We start from the raw sequence: 18,179 nt of genomic DNA, 5'->3' as shown, positions 1-18,179 counted from the left end.
TATTTTTGCTAAAATAGGTGAATTGTTTCACTAAATTGTTAATATCTATACTACAACTGAATGGTGGTCTGCATATGGAGCTTCAGCTCCAAATTTGCAAAGGTTTGCAATGAAAGTCCTCAACTTAACATGCAATGCATTGGGTTGTGAACATAATTGGAGCATATTTGAAAATGCAAGTGACCAAAATAATTACAAGTAATAGTTTAATAGAGTCTTGAATGTAACTTAAAAGTTAAAACTTTAAAACATATGTATGAGCTTATGAATTTTTGCAGATTCATAACAAGATGAGAAATAGGTTAGATCATTAACGCTTGAATGATTTGTTGTACATTAAGTATAATCAAGCCTTGAAGAGAATATACAATGAACATAACACCATTGACCAAATTTCCTAGAAAGATATAGATGATAGCAATGAATGATTGATAGGAAGAATGGAATATGAGGATTCTCATGGAGGTGCACAAGATGATTTTGTATTTGATGATGATAATTTGACATAGGGTGATGTTGCTAGAGCTACTGGAGCTGAGGAGGCCAAGTTTGATACTAGAGCTAGAGCAAGCTCAAGCATAATACCACCAACGAGGGGGATAGCTTTAAATTCTAGAACTTTGTCTTCTCATTCACTAATAGATGAAGATGAAGATGGAAACATGGTTGATTCGGCAGATGAAGAAGATGGGGAAGACTACAAATGTGATGATGGAAATGATGATGATGATGATTTTGTTGATTTAGAGGAGGAGTGATGATTGCTTGTTGTGGAAAATTTTGTTATTTAAGTGTTTTTGAATGATGTTTTTGAATTGTGGACAAATTTCATGTTTTGGTTTGGAAACTTTGGATTTGGATATGTATTAGGTTATTAGCAATATGGATTTGGATTTGTTTTTATGCTTGAAGTTCCTTATTTTTTTGTTTTTTGTCGATTAAATTGAAGTTTTGGATAACATTTCATGATTTATGTGTTTAAGACAAATAAATTATTCTTAAATTTAATTATATTATACAAAAATAGCTATGTAAATTAGAGTGCAACTCACTTCACTAAAGCCCGCGCCTTAGGTGCACCTTGCGCCTCAGGCTCTAGGATTACTTTGCACCTTGGTGTGTTGTGAGCCTTTTAAAACTATGGGGGCTACTGCTGTCGTTTCTCCTGCTTCCATCACCCTTATTTGGATTGGTTGTTTGAGGGCTTTGAGCTTCCAACTTTGCTATTTTTTGTTGGCCGATTCGTGACCAAAACTTGTTGAGATGAGGCTCGAACATCATCCTTGAGCATAACATACTTATCCGCCTATCTGAACAAATCATCCATCGAGGCAGGTGACTTTTTGGCGAGAGACTTAAAGAACGAAGTATTGGGGCTTATACTTCGCTTGAAAATCTGAAGAATGACATCCATGCTGTTTGACTCCACCTAAAGTACCGCCTGTCCGAATCGCTTCATGAAGTCCCTCAACGGTTCGTTCTTTTGCATCTTAATGTTCTGCTAAGTGTTTACATTATGCTTTTAACTTGCAGAACATAAGTAGTGGCTGAAAAATGCCTTAGAAATATCACGAAATAAATTGATAGAGTTTTGAGGGAGGTGATGAAATCATGATAAGGTCGAACCTTGGAGGTTGACAGGAAAGACCTTGTAAAGTAACACATCGTTCCCAATGTCCAATGTCATCAATTGCCAATAGTGCAATAGATGATCAAATGGGTCACTTGTACCATTGTACATGGTGAACTTGGGCACCAGGAAACCTCTAGGAAAGTCATAGCTAATGATATGAGGGTCGAATGGCGTGGAAAACATATCATCCAACTGTTGACTAATAGAGTTTAAGGGTGTCTTTCTTGTGGGTTTAGACATAGTTGGTAGCTCTGGCTACGAATGGTGGAAGCTTGGTGATACCTCTTGTTTTGGTTGGCCAATAGGGCCTTCAAAGCGTCGGATATGCACAGGAATGCCTAAGCTCGTTGGTTTTGGGGCCCTAGGCGGGCCCTCATGGTGTTTGATAGGTAGGAGCCTAGTCACTATCTCATTTTCTACTTTCCTTTGCTAGAGCTAGCAGCCTCATCGGGGTAGGACTGGTCGGTTGAGGCATAAACTTGTTTGAGCTAAGTAGGAGAGCGACTAGAGGAAAAGTTTTCATCATGCATTTGGTGAAATGGCTCTACGTGTCGTCGAGATGAGCATGTCATTTGGTTACGACTCCAATCAAAGATGGTCGGTTGAGGAAGGGTGCGATGGCTCTACGAACGACGCCTTTCGGCCATCTAAGCTCGCAACTCCTAATTTCCTGTTTGGGTTGTTTGGCTTGCTGAAGTAGTGACTGCATTTGACGCTCATTTTCTTCTTGATTTCTTTCAATTCGGGCTTGCCAAGCTTGGAATTGGTTGGCCACAATGGATGATTGGGATGCATTAAATGTATTGGCCATCATACTAATATGCTTTTGGTTCGATATTCCCACAGATGATGTCAATGTTGTTGCACAATCCAAGCGGGTAGTCTCGTATAGCTGCCACGAGTTGGATGAAGGAAACAACCAATAGTTTCGTCTAAGTTCCTCAAAATGTAGACGGTTATAATCCTTGCACAAAGGCTGTCTGGATGGTTTGTTTGAGCACACCCCTTCGATGCTAAATTTAGTAAGTGGTCTAAGCAAGTCAAAGTCTTTTATAAAAAAAAAACCTTTTTACCATTTGTGGAGTCCACATGGTTATTTATACCTTTTGCAGTGTAACGTCTTTCCAGGTGTCTTAATAGCACCTTAATTGCGTTTAATTGTGTGATCTGATGGCTTTGATTGTCAATGCATAACGGTTGTCTTACCATGATGAGCCGCTAAGAATGAAATGTTTCCCATAACGGCTATAGTTAATATGGAGTGTGTTAGGCACACAATTTGCGCATTAATGGGTGTGTAAATGCATGATAGACGGTCAAGCATTAGCCATGTTGTATCCTTGTAGGATTTATTCGTCTAACCTCCTTTGAGACAGATCAGTCACCCAGCCTAAGGGATGTAAGGTGATCCGGCTGAGGGCAGTTTCTCAAATGGCTCTTCTAGCCAAACAGTCGTGAGAGAGTGGTGAACTTTAGGACAACCTTACATAGAGGGTACCACAATTACCAAAGCTAGAGAGAATTGGACCAAGCAAGAGCACGATAAGTTTCTCGAAGCTTTACAATTGTACGTTGCTCCCGATTACTTTATTTTAGGGTTCTGTTTAGTTTATGAGAAGATTCCGGGGGGGGGGGGTTGAAGAATTGTATGTGTGTTTTGTTTCTTGATTTTGGGAAAAGGTGGGGAAAAATGTTTAGTAGAGTCAAGTCAATTGGTCAGTTGAGTGGGGTGGGTTTATTGTTTTTTAGGGCTTGTTTCTCTTTTCTTTCATTTAGTTCTATTTTCTTGCACTTTCTCCACAACCAAAAGAGGAATTGAGATTGGTAATTCTATTAAATATCATCAAATTAAACATTTTCTTAATTGGTTAATCTTTTTATTTCCGTTTTTCTAATGAGGCTTCTAGTTTTGTCATTTTACTTTGGTTTCCCAAAGTGGGTTTTTGAAAAGACCTTCCATTTCTTGGTTATTTTTTTTTTAACAGATGATTTTAGTCTTTTTTATGATAAGTTACGATTCTCAGTTGCATTAGATTATAGATTTATTTAATTTAACATCTGAATTTACTAATTTCCATGGATCCCCAAGTCCAATCATAATTCCTCAAGAAATAACTTATTATTGGGGGATTTTGGGTGAGACTAAACTAAAATTTGAGGTTTTTTAGTTAGAGTTTTGTTTATTTAGCTTTGTTATAAAATGACTTTCTGTTTCATTTCCTATTGTAGGAAAATCATGCATTTTGATTTTTTGTTTTTTTCTTGTGTTCTTTTTACATAGGTTTGATCGAGATTGGAAGAGGATTGAAGCATTTGTTGGGTCTAAAACAGTTATCCCGGGATAAATTTGTATCTTTTTGAAATATTGTCAATTTGGTTAACTTGCTAAAAAGGCTATGTATGGACTTTTTTTTGAAGCTAAATTTGGAAATGAGGAGTGAAAAGAAAGAAATGATGAAAATTAGCTACAAGACATTCATTTTTTAAGTCATTTGTCATTTTCCTTTTCTTTCCAAATCCAAATCTTTGCCTTAGTAAGGTTGAACTGAATTTGATTAGGAATTACATTTATGTGAAATGGTTTTGCTTTTGCTTTTGTCTTTCTTGTTTTTTTTTTTTACACAAATTTCTATTTATCAAATTAAATAATAAAATATATATATATATATATATATATATTTTCTTATTCCCTTTCGACAACGTTAACAAAATTCTACATAATCCTTTTTCTTTTCTCTTTTTATTTATTATAAACACCAAACGAAAGAGTGGATCCCAATGACACATGCATAATTAGAAAATATTTAAGTTTTAAATTTAAAAATAAAAACTTAAAATTTAAATAAAAATAATTATTTGCATTTGAAATTAATCTATTTTTATCCATATTTCTATATAAATAAAAAAGAAAAGAAAAAAGGATTACATAGAATTTTGTTAATATTGTCGAAAGGAATAAGAAAATCATGTATATTCTTTGTTTTGAAGAATATATATTTGTATTTTTTTCTCTTTCAAATATAAATTTGTTAATATTTTATTATTATTTAATTTGATAAATATAAATTTGTGTTAAAAAAGAAAAAGAAAAAAACAAAGGCAAAACCAAAAGGAAAACATTTCACATGAATATAATTCTAAATCAAATTCAGTTCAACCTTACCATTTATTATAGTATCCAAAAAGTTAAATTATCATAATAAATATATTAAAGTTAAACAAAATTCTATAATAAAATATGAAAGTTATATAATAAATAAATGCATAGAATTATCATGATACTATAATATTATTTTAAATACAAATGCCTAAAAATAATTAAAAATTAAATTTTTTTATTTTTATTAAATTAATATTTTACAATTTTTATTAAATAATTAAAATTTTATATATAATATCAGGATCAAGCCTAGTATTACTGAAAACAAATAACTGTTTTGAAAAACACAATCTTGTTTTTCAAAAACGAAAGTATTGATTCACAAGTGAGATCCATGACTCGAGAGTGGTAGAGGAGGTAGAGGATGATGATAGACTTGAGCGCATTCTCGGAGGAGAAATTCGATGCGAAGAAATGGATCAACACGGCGTGCCAAAATCGTCACCCGCAGGAGACTCTGGAGAAGCAGTTGGTGGATCTGGAGATGAAACTTCAGATGATGTCGGAGGAGATCGCCGCCTCCCTCGAGGAGCAGAGCGCTGCCGCCCTCCTCCGCGTCCCCCGCGCCACCCGCGATGTCATCCGCCTCCGCGACGACGCCGTTTCGCTTCGCCACTCCGTCTCCTCCATTCTCCTCAAGCTCAAGAAGGTACCTTCTTCTTTTCCCCCCTTTATTTTTGTTTGGTTGCCGAGAACCTGGTTTCCACCACTTGTTTTCTAAGCTCTTTAAGGGAGGACTGGACTAGAGGTTAAGAGACTGTTTGGGATCTCGGTGAATTGGCGGTGAAAAATCTTCATCATTTTTTTTTCTTTCTTCTATTGTACTTCTCGAGATCCGAACCGAGTCTAAGGTTGGGTGAATGATATTTTTGGCAACTGTGATTTGCATCATCTCTCTATATATTAGGAACATTGCTCTAAGAATTAGTATAGTAAAAATTCAGGATTAGAGAATTATAGAATAGGAATTTGTAGGTGACCTGGGAAAGTTTTGCCAATGATTTGGAGAAAATTGAAGAAAGAATTTATCTGTTCGAGAACCTATAAATTTTAAGAAAATACTTACAATTTGTTGTCATTCAGTAGTTATTTGGTATAATTTGGGATTAGCAAGGAGTTAATTTGGGGATTTTGGAAAATAAGTCTGAGTGTTTATTGGTATTCCGCATTTTGGAAGAAGGTGCCACTAGATGCAAGTGCTTGGCTTGAAAGACAGTCGTTTCAAGACTCACTTTTGTACCTCTCTCTCTCTCTCTCTCTCTCTCTCAACTGTTTTGGTCTCATCTGTAGGCAGAGGGATCCTCAGCAGAATCTATAGCTGCCCTTGCTAAAGTTGATATTGTCAAGCAGAGAATGGAAGCTGCCTATGAGACATTACAGGTAGAGATGTTAATTATCTTGATTGATCAGATGTATCGGTTTTATCAGTTTGGCTGAGGATTGTATGTTTTATGGGTATACTTCTCTTACCTGCCTTAAAACAGGATGCTGCTGGGCTAACTCAATTAAGCTCTACTGTGGAGGATGTCTTTGCTAGTGGTGATCTTCCTAAGGCTGCAGAAACCTTGGCCAACATGAGGCACTGCTTGTCTGCTGTTGGGGAGGTAATATTTTTCATTGAATTTCTTTATATCTTATACGGTTTGATAGTCACTAAGTTCATGGTTTGGTTTATTTACTTCACTTTCAGGTTGCTGAATTTGCTAACATTAGGAAACAACTTGAAGTTTTGGAGGATAGGCTTGATTCAATGGTTCAGCCTCGTCTCACGGACGCTTTATCTAATCGCAAGGTCACATTTCTCTTTCAAAACGTTGTTTTGCTATATTTTTTCTTTCACTTGTTTGTAGTTCCATTACTAAAGTCCTTGCTTATTTCATACATTCTAATAGGCTTCTTCATACTTTCCATTACTATTGTATAGGTTGAGGTTGCTCAAGATTTGCGGGGAATTCTCATTCGGATTGGAAGGTTTAAGTCTCTAGAAGCACATTATACAAAAGTTCACCTAAAGCCCATAAGGCAACTTTGGGAAGATTTTGACTCCAAACAGCGAACTAATAAACTTGCAAATGAGAAGAATGAAGTAGAAAGGCTATTGAGTAGCAATGACTTCCAATCTATTTTGCCCACAATTTCATTCTCCAGTTGGTTGCCAAGTTTCTATGATGAATTGCTGCTCTATCTTGAACAAGAATGGAAATGGTATTGTTCAAATCTTTCAATTTTCTAACTTTCATACTCAGAGTTGTAAGAGGGGCAATATGCATCTTAGCTTGAATACATCCTTGATAGTATTATTGGAGATATGAGCATTTATTAAATATCTGAAATAAGTAGTTCTGAAGCTTTTACTGAAAGTTAAGTTTGTTTCTATTATATAACACAATGCCTTTGTATTTGAGGCCAATTTGGGAATGGGATAAATTGCTTTTGTTGTTCCAAGACTTTTCCCATGTCGAGAAATATAAATTGGTTCATGTTAAAGTTTTTGATACTGTAGTTAAGTAGAAAGCAGGTGTGCAGACTTGGAGACAGATTGTATTTTTCCCTTTTGGTCCTTGAGCTCCATTATTGAAGTGATTATCAAGTTGCTATGACTTTGGGGAATGTCTGAATGCATTTTATGATGAGAAAATGAATTCTTGTATATTTTTTAGGTTGAATATGTGTTTTCTTGTGTTTTTTATTTGGTTGAAAGCAAGAAATTGAGCAAGTCATATTTTAAGGGTTGCACAAAATCCCCAAGTTTCATATGGAGACGAGTTTATGTTTTTCATATCATTTGGTCTTTAAGAAAAAGGCTTCCTGTGTGCTTTTTGAACTGCATCATGTATTTATTGATGAAGGCAAAGGTGGGTTTATGAAGATGCAACCCAAATAACATCCATTCTGCATCATTCTCCATTTTAAATGAGAAATGCTTTAGAATGCATTAAGGTGGATTTCAAACCAGCTTTTAGTACGGGGCATCACTGGTCTAGGTATTCAGTTATTTCTTACTTATCTGTGGATGGTTGGTATAAATAACCTGCTTTTATTTTTTCTTCTTGTCTCAGCCACATGTTGTTATATCTATTGAGGCATTAAATCCCATGTCTTCCATGAGTATATTATTTGATTCAAGGATAACACATCCAATAGATTTTGTGACAATATTTTTTATTTCTCGCAGCATTTTGTGAATTTCTTGTTTAATGGTTTTCGTTCTCTATATAAAACATGGGCCTGCCCCTTAAGAAAATTAAGCAAAAGAAAAATCAGCTTGCATTACCTGATATTATTAAGCACTGGCATTTTTCAGTTGTGTGCCTAAAATTGCTAGCTTACACTGTTATGTGCAGGTGTATGATCGCTTTTCTGGATGATTATAAAACTCTTGTCCCAAAGCTACTAATTGAGACAATGGCAACTATTGGTTCAAATTTTGTCTCTCGGATCAATCTTGCAACTGGGGATGTTGTTGCTGAAACCAAGGCATTGGCTAAAGGTTGCATTTAGATATCTTCCATAATTTCCTGTTGAAGATGGTTTACTTGTGGATATTAAATGTTGGTTTGTATGCTCTATTGGTTATAAAGCATCCCATTTCTCAATTATTGCTGTTCTATGCTCTTATTAAAGTAATTGTTGATTTAGGTCTTAAAATTCATGATTGGATGTTGGAAATCTCAGGCTTCTAAAGCATGCCAGCTCTCTTGCATTTGTGGAAATAGTTGATTAGACACTGATATTGTGATATTGTGCAAGTGGTTCCTTTGGGTTCCACTACAGGGTATGGTGATAACTTTGGCTTTCTGAGATGGAAATACAGGCTTGAGCTTTCATGCTGCAAACTGCCAATTAATGTAAAATGCTGAAGTTTGCATCCATTATCAGTCCAACCCTTGCAGAACCCTAGTCCTGTATTGCTTAATGGCCTATAACAATTGATTCCTTCCTATTTTGTTCTGCAAACAGCTGGAAACCAGGCTATGAATTACGTGGATGAATAACAAAAGCTTGACATTTTTTCTTTCTTTTCATTAATAGTAAATCAGTGCATACTGAATAAAATAAATAGATTCTGATCAAATTTGAATATGAAGAGACCCAGTCTCTAAAATGAATGTGTTCTTTCATCTATCCCTGTTTCAGAGCTGTCATTTTCCATTCTGAGATGGTCCCTCGGGGGAGGACTAATTTTGTTTCAGGTCTTGTTTCAATTTCTAGTCAATTTTTGATGCTGGCCTTCCTTAATGACCAACTGTGGGATTTTTTACCTTTTGCTCAAACTAGTTTTGGATGATTTAGAAGCCTGAGATTTGCAATTTAATTTTCAGCCATGGTTAATTTTTTTTTATGAATGCCACTGCTGTTCCTTTTTATTGTTCAAACTGTGGAATAGTTCTCAGTCATTTTATGCTTAAAATTCCATGTTTATAACTTCAGGCATACTAGATATCTTGTCTGGGGATATGCAAAAAGGTATCAAAATCCAGAGCAAGCATCTTGAGGCACTGATTGAGTTACACAATATGACGGGAACATTTGCGAGGAATGTACAGCATCTATTTTCAGAATCCAATCTTCCAGTGTTATTGGATACACTGAAGGCAGTGTACCTTCCTTATGAATCATTTAAGCAGAGGTAAGCAAAAGAAATTAAATATTTGTAAATTTTACTTTTTTGATTTCTTAGTGAATGTTCTGAAGATTTTTATGTTAATTTCTCATTAGTATGTCCTAGTAGTAATGTTTTGGGTTACTTTGCTTATTTTCTATTTAATCTGCAAAAGCTTAGATTAAATATGTCTCCTTAAACCCATGGCATTTTTCTTGATCCTGGTCATAGTTTTAGGATTCAGTCTAGGACATTTAGAAGATTTTGTGAGTGCCCACTGGGAAAATGATATTTTAATCAGTTTTTTCAATTCAGATTGTATTTTAGTTTGGGAGACAATCTGGAGATCATATGGTAAACAGAAGTGTTAAAAGGTGACTCAAAAAAAAAGAAAAAAAAGAAAAAAAAAAGGGGGTAAATGTGATACCTGAAAACAGTTTATGTATGACTGAGAAAGCTAGCAAGAAACAATTTGGAAATGGATACAAAGCATTAGTAAAACAAAACAAAGCATGTCAAATGTTAAGATAGTCCATGTAAATTCTGGAAAACATGGGAAACATCTTTCTGATTTTTATTTTTTTTAATAATAGGAAAAGAAAACATTTCATTTCATTGAACATGAATGCAATAGTACAACAGAAAGGATTACCTATCCTTCAAATAGAGATACAACAACTTAAAAGAAAAAGGTAAAGAAAGAAAAAGACCTTTGAAGCTACAACTCAAAGTGGCAAACCCCCTAACAAGGATACTAAAGTGAAAGGCCCTACATCTACCCAATCTATCTGCAGTATGGTTGGCCTCCTGAGGACTCCAAGAAATGAAGTGCCTAAAAGGTCTGTGCAATTCAATTGTTTTGCACACCCAAGAGTCTAATTTCCACTGACATCTCTTCCCTTGAAAGACCCAACCTATTGTCACTGCCAAGTCTCCCTCGACCAAAATACTGTCGTAGCCCAATAAAGTCACAATGGTTATGCTTCCAACAAAGCAAGGATCTGAGCCTCAATGACCAGTGGTCTGCTGAAAATTATGAAAACAACACCCAAAGAGTGGGAAGAAAGCAAGTTCCACCAGTATTCCAAGGATCTACATCAATTCTAAAAAGCCCTAGCATTTCTCTCTGGCAGTACCACCCAAAAAATAGCCAGTATGTCCTCCTGCAAGAGCACATGTATTCTTCCTAAAAGAATGTATGCGTTCCTCCACACAATTTTAAAAATGTCCATAAAGTTTGATGATATTTACTCTACTTTGTAGAGAAGATTCCTGTCACTTCCATAATTGGGCTCCAATAAGTGGGTTTCTCTGCTAGAAAGAGATTTCGGTAATTATGTTAGAGATTCCTAACATGTCGCAATAAGATCCAAGTCTTTATTTCCTTTAAACTTCTACCATTTCATTGGATTTTTGAGCTAGCTTATCCATGTCATACCATTTCATGTTCAAGAATATGTTATTTTCAAATCTTGTAACAAATGGTGACTGGGATATTATTGATTTAACCTTATTATGGATATGTTCATCTCTAACTGAATAATATAGTTTTCTCATAAAGAAAGAACAATGGTATGAGGCAGTCCTTCTTTGCATCCTTAATAGGGCCCTTCTTTCCATCCTTAATAGGGCCCTTCTTTGCAAGTGGAATTGGCGTTTTGCGATTGAAAGGGAGAATTTTTGGAGGCATGTCATTAGTAGGAAGTTCGGGGAGGAAGAAGGGGGTTGGAGTTCTAGAGATGTTAGGGAGAGTTATAGAGTAGGATTTTGGAAGGAAATAAGGAAGGAAGGTGCCCTTATGCAAAATAAAGTCTCTTTTCTAGTGGGGAATGGTAGAAGGGTAAAATTTTGGAAAGATATATGGTGGGGGAACTTCCCCTTATGCAATTCTTTTCCCTCCTTGTATGCTTTTGCTTCCTCTAAGGAGGCTTGGGTAGAGGAGTTTTGGGACACTTCGGGAGTGGAAGGGGTTTGGAGTCCTAGATTTTCTAGGCCCTTCAATGATTGGGAGGTGGAGGAGGTGGAGAGGCTTCTTTTGACAATCCGAGGTGCAAGGCTTAGTCCTCTTATGGAAGATAGAATGAGGTGGAAAGTGACTTCGAATGGGAGTTTTTCAGTTAAATCACTCTATAATGATCTATCTTCAAGAAGAGCTGGTCTTTTCCCTCATGGTTTGATATGGAACCCTAGTGTGCCTTCCAAAGTGTGTTTCTTTGCTTGGGAGGCTTCTTGGGGTAAGGTGCTTACTATGGATCAGCTTAAAAAGAGGGGGTGGGCTGTTGCTAACAGATGTTTTCTGTGCTGTGAGGAAGAGGAGTCAATTGATCATATTCTTATACATTGCTCCAAGGCAAGAGTTTTATGGGAATTATTGTTCGCCCTTTTTGGAGTGTGTTGGGTCCTACCATCTTCGGCTAGAGAGACCCTTATTGAATGGAGGGGCTTTATGTTGGGCAAGAAGCATAGAAAGGTGTGGAAGGCAGCCCCGTTGTGCCTCTTTTGGGCGGTTTGGATGGAAAGAAACAGGATTGCTTTCGATAATGAGGACTTCTCGGTTCATAGGTTGAAAAATTCTTTTGTTTGTAATCTTTGGGTGTGGACAAAATCAATTGTAAATGAAGGTCCTCTCACTTTACCTAGTTTTATTGATTGGCTAGGCGCTAGATAAGGGTCGGGTTTGTTTTTTCTCTTCTCTTGGGTGTGCCTTAAGGGGCCTTTTTGTATACTCCCTGTATGCTTTTGGGTTTTCCTCTTGGTGCCCTTTTCTAATATATTTCTGCTTTTGCCTATCAAAAAAAAATGGTATGAGGCAGTCCTCATAGTCAGTGAAACTGAAATTCTTATGTTTTTCATTTTTTTCCTGGTTGACAATGTTGGGATCAACTAAAGATGGGCAACTTATGAAAAATATTAGGATTTGGATGGTTTGTTATCTTGCTTATGGTTGAAATTTATGATTTCTAGGTCAAAGTTGAATCATAGAGAATGACAAAATTTTTAAACAAAAAATAGAGGAGAGTGAGGATGGCATGAATTTTGGAACTTTGTTCTTTATTTCAAAGCTCATCATTTTTTTCATCAATATTTATTCCCCTTTGTGTTGTCCAACATATAACTATAAATAACAAAAATGGAAGAAAAAGAAAAAGAAAAAAGAACTCTTAACCTAATGCATGTGCTTGGAAAGGTTTAAAGATGCATAAAAACTCTTTTAGAGACCTTGTGAACCACGACCTTCATAGCTTTTAGACTAACTTCTTTACTGGTACTAGTCATTTCAGGAGAAACCTCACTTACATCTCTTTGCTCATGATCGCCTGAAGTACAAGTTCTTTGGTAAATACTTTGTTTTTATTAGAATCTTGATTAAAATAAGAGGCTCATTCACCTTACCTCCGCTGGACCTTGCATATGATTTGTGCTATGACATGAGCCTCAAGGTTGACGTTTAAAGTAATTTCCTTAAATCTTTCAAGGTGAGCCTTCAGGAACAAACCTACACTTCCAAAGAAAGTGGTTTATGCTTGTTCAAGCATGCATGCACATGTGCACACATGCTAATTAGTTAATTCTAGCTGTGGCTTTAGGCTCTCATAAGCTCTTTGGAAAATGTTCCATATCCTCTCCTTGACCTTCCATTCCAGAAAAAATCTAGTGTTTTTATGGTCATTTACTGTAGATGCAGAGATCTAGTTGGTTTGTGAGAACCAGTTGAGCTGAGTTGTTTCAATGGTCTGGCTGTTGGTGCTGCAATTTAATCTTCTTTTAGGAACATATCCGGTTTGCAGTTAGACAAACTGTCTAACTGTTCAATTAGGGTAAGGATGGCCAGCATGGGAACTGGGAAGGATCCTGAATCAGTTAAAACATTACTTCTTGTGCAATGGATAAGGTCACTATTTCTGTTCTTGCATCTAATTCATGTTTAATCTGCATTTCTTTCTTTTTCATCATTACTAATTGGGGCATGTATGTGTTTCTTTAGATAACCAATGATTTTACCTGTGTTCTAGGTATGGACAGATGGAACGTGTCATACTTTCTTCTGAAATTGCTGGTGTAGATCTAAGAGGAGCCGTTGTGCGTGGTGTGGGAGCCCAGGGTATTGAACTCAGTGAAACAGTTAGAAGGATGGAGGAGTCTATTCCCCAAGTCATTCTGTTCCTTGATGAGGCTGTCGAGAGGTGCATCAGTTTTACTGGTGGTTCTGAGATAGATGAACTAATTCTAGCACTAGATGACATAATGTTACAGTACATCTCTACCCTGCAAGAGACCCTCAAATCATTAAGAGCTGTATGTGGAGTAGATACTGGTGATGGTGGTGGTACAAAGAAGGAAATGGTATCGGACAGAAAAGAAGGAACTCATAATGCACGCAAAGTAGACTTGATGTCAAATGAGGAAGAGTGGTCTATTGTCCAAGGTGCATTGCAGATCCTCACAGTTGCAGATTGTTTAACAAGCAGATCCGCAGTCTTTGAAGCTTCCTTGAAGGCCACTCTTGCTAGACTGAGCACAAGTTTGTCCCTTTCAGTGTTTGGTTCAAATTTGGACCAAAATCAGTCACATGTAGCCAGTGATGATGGGAATGGGGAATCGTCTATGATTGGAAGGGCTGCCTTGGATGTGGCATCTGTGCGGCTGGTTGATGTTCCGGAGAAGGCTCGGAGACTCTTTAACCTTTTAGATCAGGTGAATGAAACCAATATTTGTGCATTTCCTTTTTCCGTTCTCTCTCTCTCTCTCTCTCTCTCTCTCTCTCTCACACACACACACACACACACATTATGTATTTCTGAATATGACAGCAAAAACTCCAAGTACTAGAAGATAGGACATTAGGTATTGCTGAATATGACGGTGGAAACACCAAGTCCTATTTTTAAGTTGGACATAATCTTGATGGTTTTATCCTACACTCTGAATCCAAGAAAAGAGAAATGAAAGAATAAACTGTCGAAAACATTGATCATATGGAGCTTGTTAGTAGGAAAGAGGCAAATTGGTCTTTGGGGATATTCTTTATATTGGAAGCATCAAAATCCATTTCAGAGTATGCTTAGGTAGTTTAATTGTTAGTTTTGAGTTAGGCAGTCACTGCTGTTTGGCAAGAAAGTTTAGTCTTACCAAATATCCTGGTAGTATGGTAAACAATGGTGGGTATTCTTTCATGCTGCTGTATCTTATACTTCTGTCACTGTGATAGTAAGGGATTTTAGTCTTTTAATTCTTGTGTAGTTTTTGATTGATGGTTAGAATTTGTTTTATTCAAGGGCTAAATTTAACAGTAATTAAAGTCTTTGGTCTTTAGAATTTGGTTCAACCATCTCTTTTTGGAGTTATTGAGGATTCTATTTAAAATGTGTTCAAGGCTTTTCTTTTGAACACAATTTTTCAGAGCTCTTTACTTCTGTATACCTTCTCCTTTTCTCTTAATTTTTTCTTCACGATATAGTATGTATTTATCAAAAATTGAAAGAAGTTTCATCAAGTTCCTTATGGAGTGGTCAAGGGCATCTCTGGAGGTGGCAAATTGTTCATTATTGTATTTTATTGTTAGATGATCTTTTTCTTCTTTTTGTTGGCCCTTTTTTTGTGTAGTCAGGGTTCTTCTCTGTGTCATCGGTAGTCCCCATGTACATAGAGAGCACCACCCTTTTTTGTTAGGCCCTTTTTATTTCATCTCTTTTCTTTGCAAAAATAAAAATTAAAAAAAATAACACACAAATAAACAAAACAAAAAAGAAAAAATAAAGGGAAAAAAAAAGTAAAAGAAAAAGGAAGCTTAAGGGCCATAACTTTATTCTGAAAGCCATCTGTTACCAATTCTCATCTGTAACCTAAGGGCAAACATGCATCCCACATTATGCTGGGTCCTGAATTGTTGTGTAGCTAAGCTGACAAGATAGCTTAAAAATATAATAGAATATAGCACGCATTCATTGTTAAAATTAACAATGACCTGATGCAATTAAGTTGCTGTAATCTGCTAATATCTATTATTTTTTAGTCTCTTTTCATTTTCTACATAAAAATATAGGTTGTTTGTCTTATTTAGTCTATTTTTTCTGGGTTTAGTTTCTAATACCTCAGTAACTGATGTTTAGTTTCTCTGGGGACTGAAGGGTAGTCACTCAGGTGCCAAAATTTTCATATGGAAGATTTTACCATTATATCTTGGTTCAGTTGACAATGACCGACAGACCAGTCCAAAAAAATTGAAGTTGAAAGAATTCTGAGCTTAAGATTTTTTAAGGCAATTGCTGTTGTTGATTACCTAAATTTCACTTAATAAGAACTTGTTCATTCATCATATTTCAGTACTACTGCTGAATTTCGGTTTTTTACTTTTAGCTCAAATGGCTGCCTGCCTTAACGCGCTCTCTCTCTCTCTCTCTCTCTCTCTCTCTCTCTCTGACACTTTATGTTCTAACAAGATTTTCATTTTGTTATGCAGTCTAAAGACCCACGGTTTCATGCACTTCCACTTGCATCTCAGAGGGTTGCAGCATTTGCAGACACAGTGAATGAACTTGTTTATGATGTCCTCATATCCAAAGTAAGGCAGCGCCTCAGTGATGTATCCCGTTTGCCCATCTGGTCTGCTGTAGAGGAACCAAGCGCTTTTCCTCTTCCGAGTTTCAATGCATACCCTCAGGCCTATGTGACCAGTGTTGGTGAATATCTTCTTACTTTGCCTCAACAGTTGGAGCCACTTGCTGAGGGCATTTCTAGCAGTGACCCCAATGCTGATGAAGCTCAGTTCTTTGCAACTGAATGGATGTTCAAGGTAACCGACCTGTGCCTTAAATGAAAAGCCATGAACCATTCAATTTTTTGTGCATTTGGTTTTCTAATAAAATTAGACACCCAACAACCCACTTGTTGAAGATGGGATAATAGTTTTGAAGGGTTAATTTTACTTGCATCCCTTGAAGTATAGCGTAAATACATTAAGTCACCAACAATTTCTAATTTCGTTGGTTAGCACCCCTATAGATGTATAGATGTATTCATTTTATAAATTTATTTTGTAGAAAGATTTAAATTAAAAGATTTTAGGTGCATGTGTCTTAACAATTGAAAAATAAATTTTATTGATGAAATACATTTATAGGGGTGTTAATTAAAGTAATTTGAAACTCATGGTGATTTGATGTATTTACACTAAACCTCGGGAGGTGCGAGTGAAATCAACTCTAGTTTTGAATGATCAGATGTTTCCTACCCTAGCAAGCTTGTGTGCACGATTTTGGCACTTGAGACACATGGATCGATTAAATTCACTTATTTATTTTCTCAAATAAGTGGAAAATTTTGTGTATGCTTCATCTGATGATGTTATCTTCTGTAATGAAGGTTGCTGAGGGTGCTACTGCTCTTTACATGGAGCAATTGCGAGGCATTCAATACATAACAGATCGTGGAGCACAGCAGCTATCAGCTGACATCGAGTATTTGAGTAATGTGCTTTCTGCTTTATCAATGCCGATCCCTCCAATCCTGGCCACATTCCACTCATGCCTTTCAACTCCAAGAGATCAGCTGAAGGATTTTGTAAAATCAGATGCAGGAAATCAGCTTGATCTTCCAACTGCCAACCTTGTATGTAAGATCCGGCGTGTAGGTTTAGAATAGTGCTTTTTTCTAGAGGAAATTTTATTGCTGAAAATAGAGGGTAATTTTTCCCATCATACCATCTCAATGGGCAGCCATTGTGGTAAAATCAGCCTGTGTTTTATATATGCATGTTGCCTATCTCACCTGCATTAAGTTTTGGAAAAGTATAATGTTTCTGAAATTACCGGGGAAAGGGGTTGGGCAAGTGGTAGTTGAAATGCCACCACTGTTCATTTGTAGAATGTAGTCATATTCAAGTGCTTCATCTCCTGTCCTCCACATCCTATGACAGAAAATTAAGCAAACATGACATTGTATTAATTTTTAATACATCATTTCCACATTGTTTTATATTTTTTGCTATGATGATTTTGAGGTAGCACTTGAATAATTCCTTCCATTTTGCTGACTACAGTCTATTTTGCAACTTGCACAGATTTTTTCATGGCAAGAAGCCGAAAACAGGGTTGGTTCCTAGAATAAAGATCTTGAAATTTTTTGTTAATTACCATTATAATTAAACATGAGCAGCTCATCTAGTGTCTCTTTTTGCCGTTTTATCTGAAGGAAGATTATGCTGTAGGTAATCCTAGCAATCACACGTTTTTGAGTAAAAGCTCTCCCCAAATCCCAACCCAAACTGGGATCATATCAGGAGAGGCTTGAAAAATCAGGTGGGAGGAAGGACTTACAATAGCACCTGACTTTCCCCATCCCTAAAATGCCTCTGCTACAAGTAGAGTGATTCTCTAGTTTACAAGCTCCGCCTGCCCGTCCCCTACAATGTCTGATTATGGAGGGTATGAAAGAAAATTTTGGCAATGGAAGACTTAATTACAAATAATTTTCTGATTTTTTTTCCATTTATAGGAACTACTTCTGGTCTTGATGTCAAAATGGGTTAGTGTAAAATGGAGAATCTATTAATGGCCAGTTTTTGGATGTGAGATATCTATTTAGTCATGAAGAAAAGCTGACATAGGTGTTAGGTATGGAATTTGGACTCAGCATTCCAAGTCCTATATTCCTATTTCATTGCTTTCACTTGGCCTTTCTACGGGCTTACAACCATGGCCATTGACGCAGGTTAATCACTCACTCTTTCAGGTTTGATGCAAATAAACTTAATCACCAATAGTTAGATGTATATATCATTTATA

General features: G+C 36.3%; 1 protein-coding gene across 1 annotated transcript; it reads left to right on the top strand.

Annotated features, from left to right (window-relative positions):
- The first annotated feature begins 5,039 nt into the window (after positions 1-5,039).
- Positions 5,040-17,370, top strand: LOC100243313 (conserved oligomeric Golgi complex subunit 7). The gene is made up of 10 exons (XM_002267621.5): positions 5,040-5,442; positions 6,084-6,173; positions 6,278-6,397; positions 6,484-6,585; positions 6,718-6,998; positions 8,138-8,283; positions 9,225-9,423; positions 13,410-14,091; positions 15,857-16,189; positions 16,759-17,370. Exons 1-10 carry the CDS (start codon positions 5,158-5,160, stop codon positions 17,035-17,037), a joined length of 2,517 nt encoding a protein of 838 aa, XP_002267657.1. The 5' UTR covers positions 5,040-5,157; the 3' UTR covers positions 17,038-17,370.
- Positions 17,371-18,179: the final 809 nt, after the last annotated feature.

This window comes from Vitis vinifera, chromosome 16 (genome assembly GCF_030704535.1).
Source record: "Vitis vinifera cultivar Pinot Noir 40024 chromosome 16, ASM3070453v1".
Taxonomy (NCBI): domain Eukaryota; kingdom Viridiplantae; phylum Streptophyta; class Magnoliopsida; order Vitales; family Vitaceae; genus Vitis; species Vitis vinifera.
Note: the sequence above shows the minus strand (reverse complement) of the source record. Positions and strands in the feature narration are given on the sequence as shown.

What these genes read in the sequence shown, in the direction of transcription:
- LOC100243313 (XM_002267621.5), top strand. Translation starts at nt 5,158, where the DNA reads ATGATGATAGACTTGAGCGCATTCTCGGAGGAGAAATTCGATGCGAAG. An exon ending in AACCAAGGCATTGGCTAAAG is followed by an intron (nt 8,284 to 9,224) that starts GTTGCATTTAGA and finishes TTATAACTTCAG; the next exon opens with GCATACTAGATATCTTGTCT. An exon ending in TATGAATCATTTAAGCAGAG is followed by an intron (nt 9,424 to 13,409) that starts GTAAGCAAAAGA and finishes CCTGTGTTCTAG; the next exon opens with GTATGGACAGATGGAACGTG.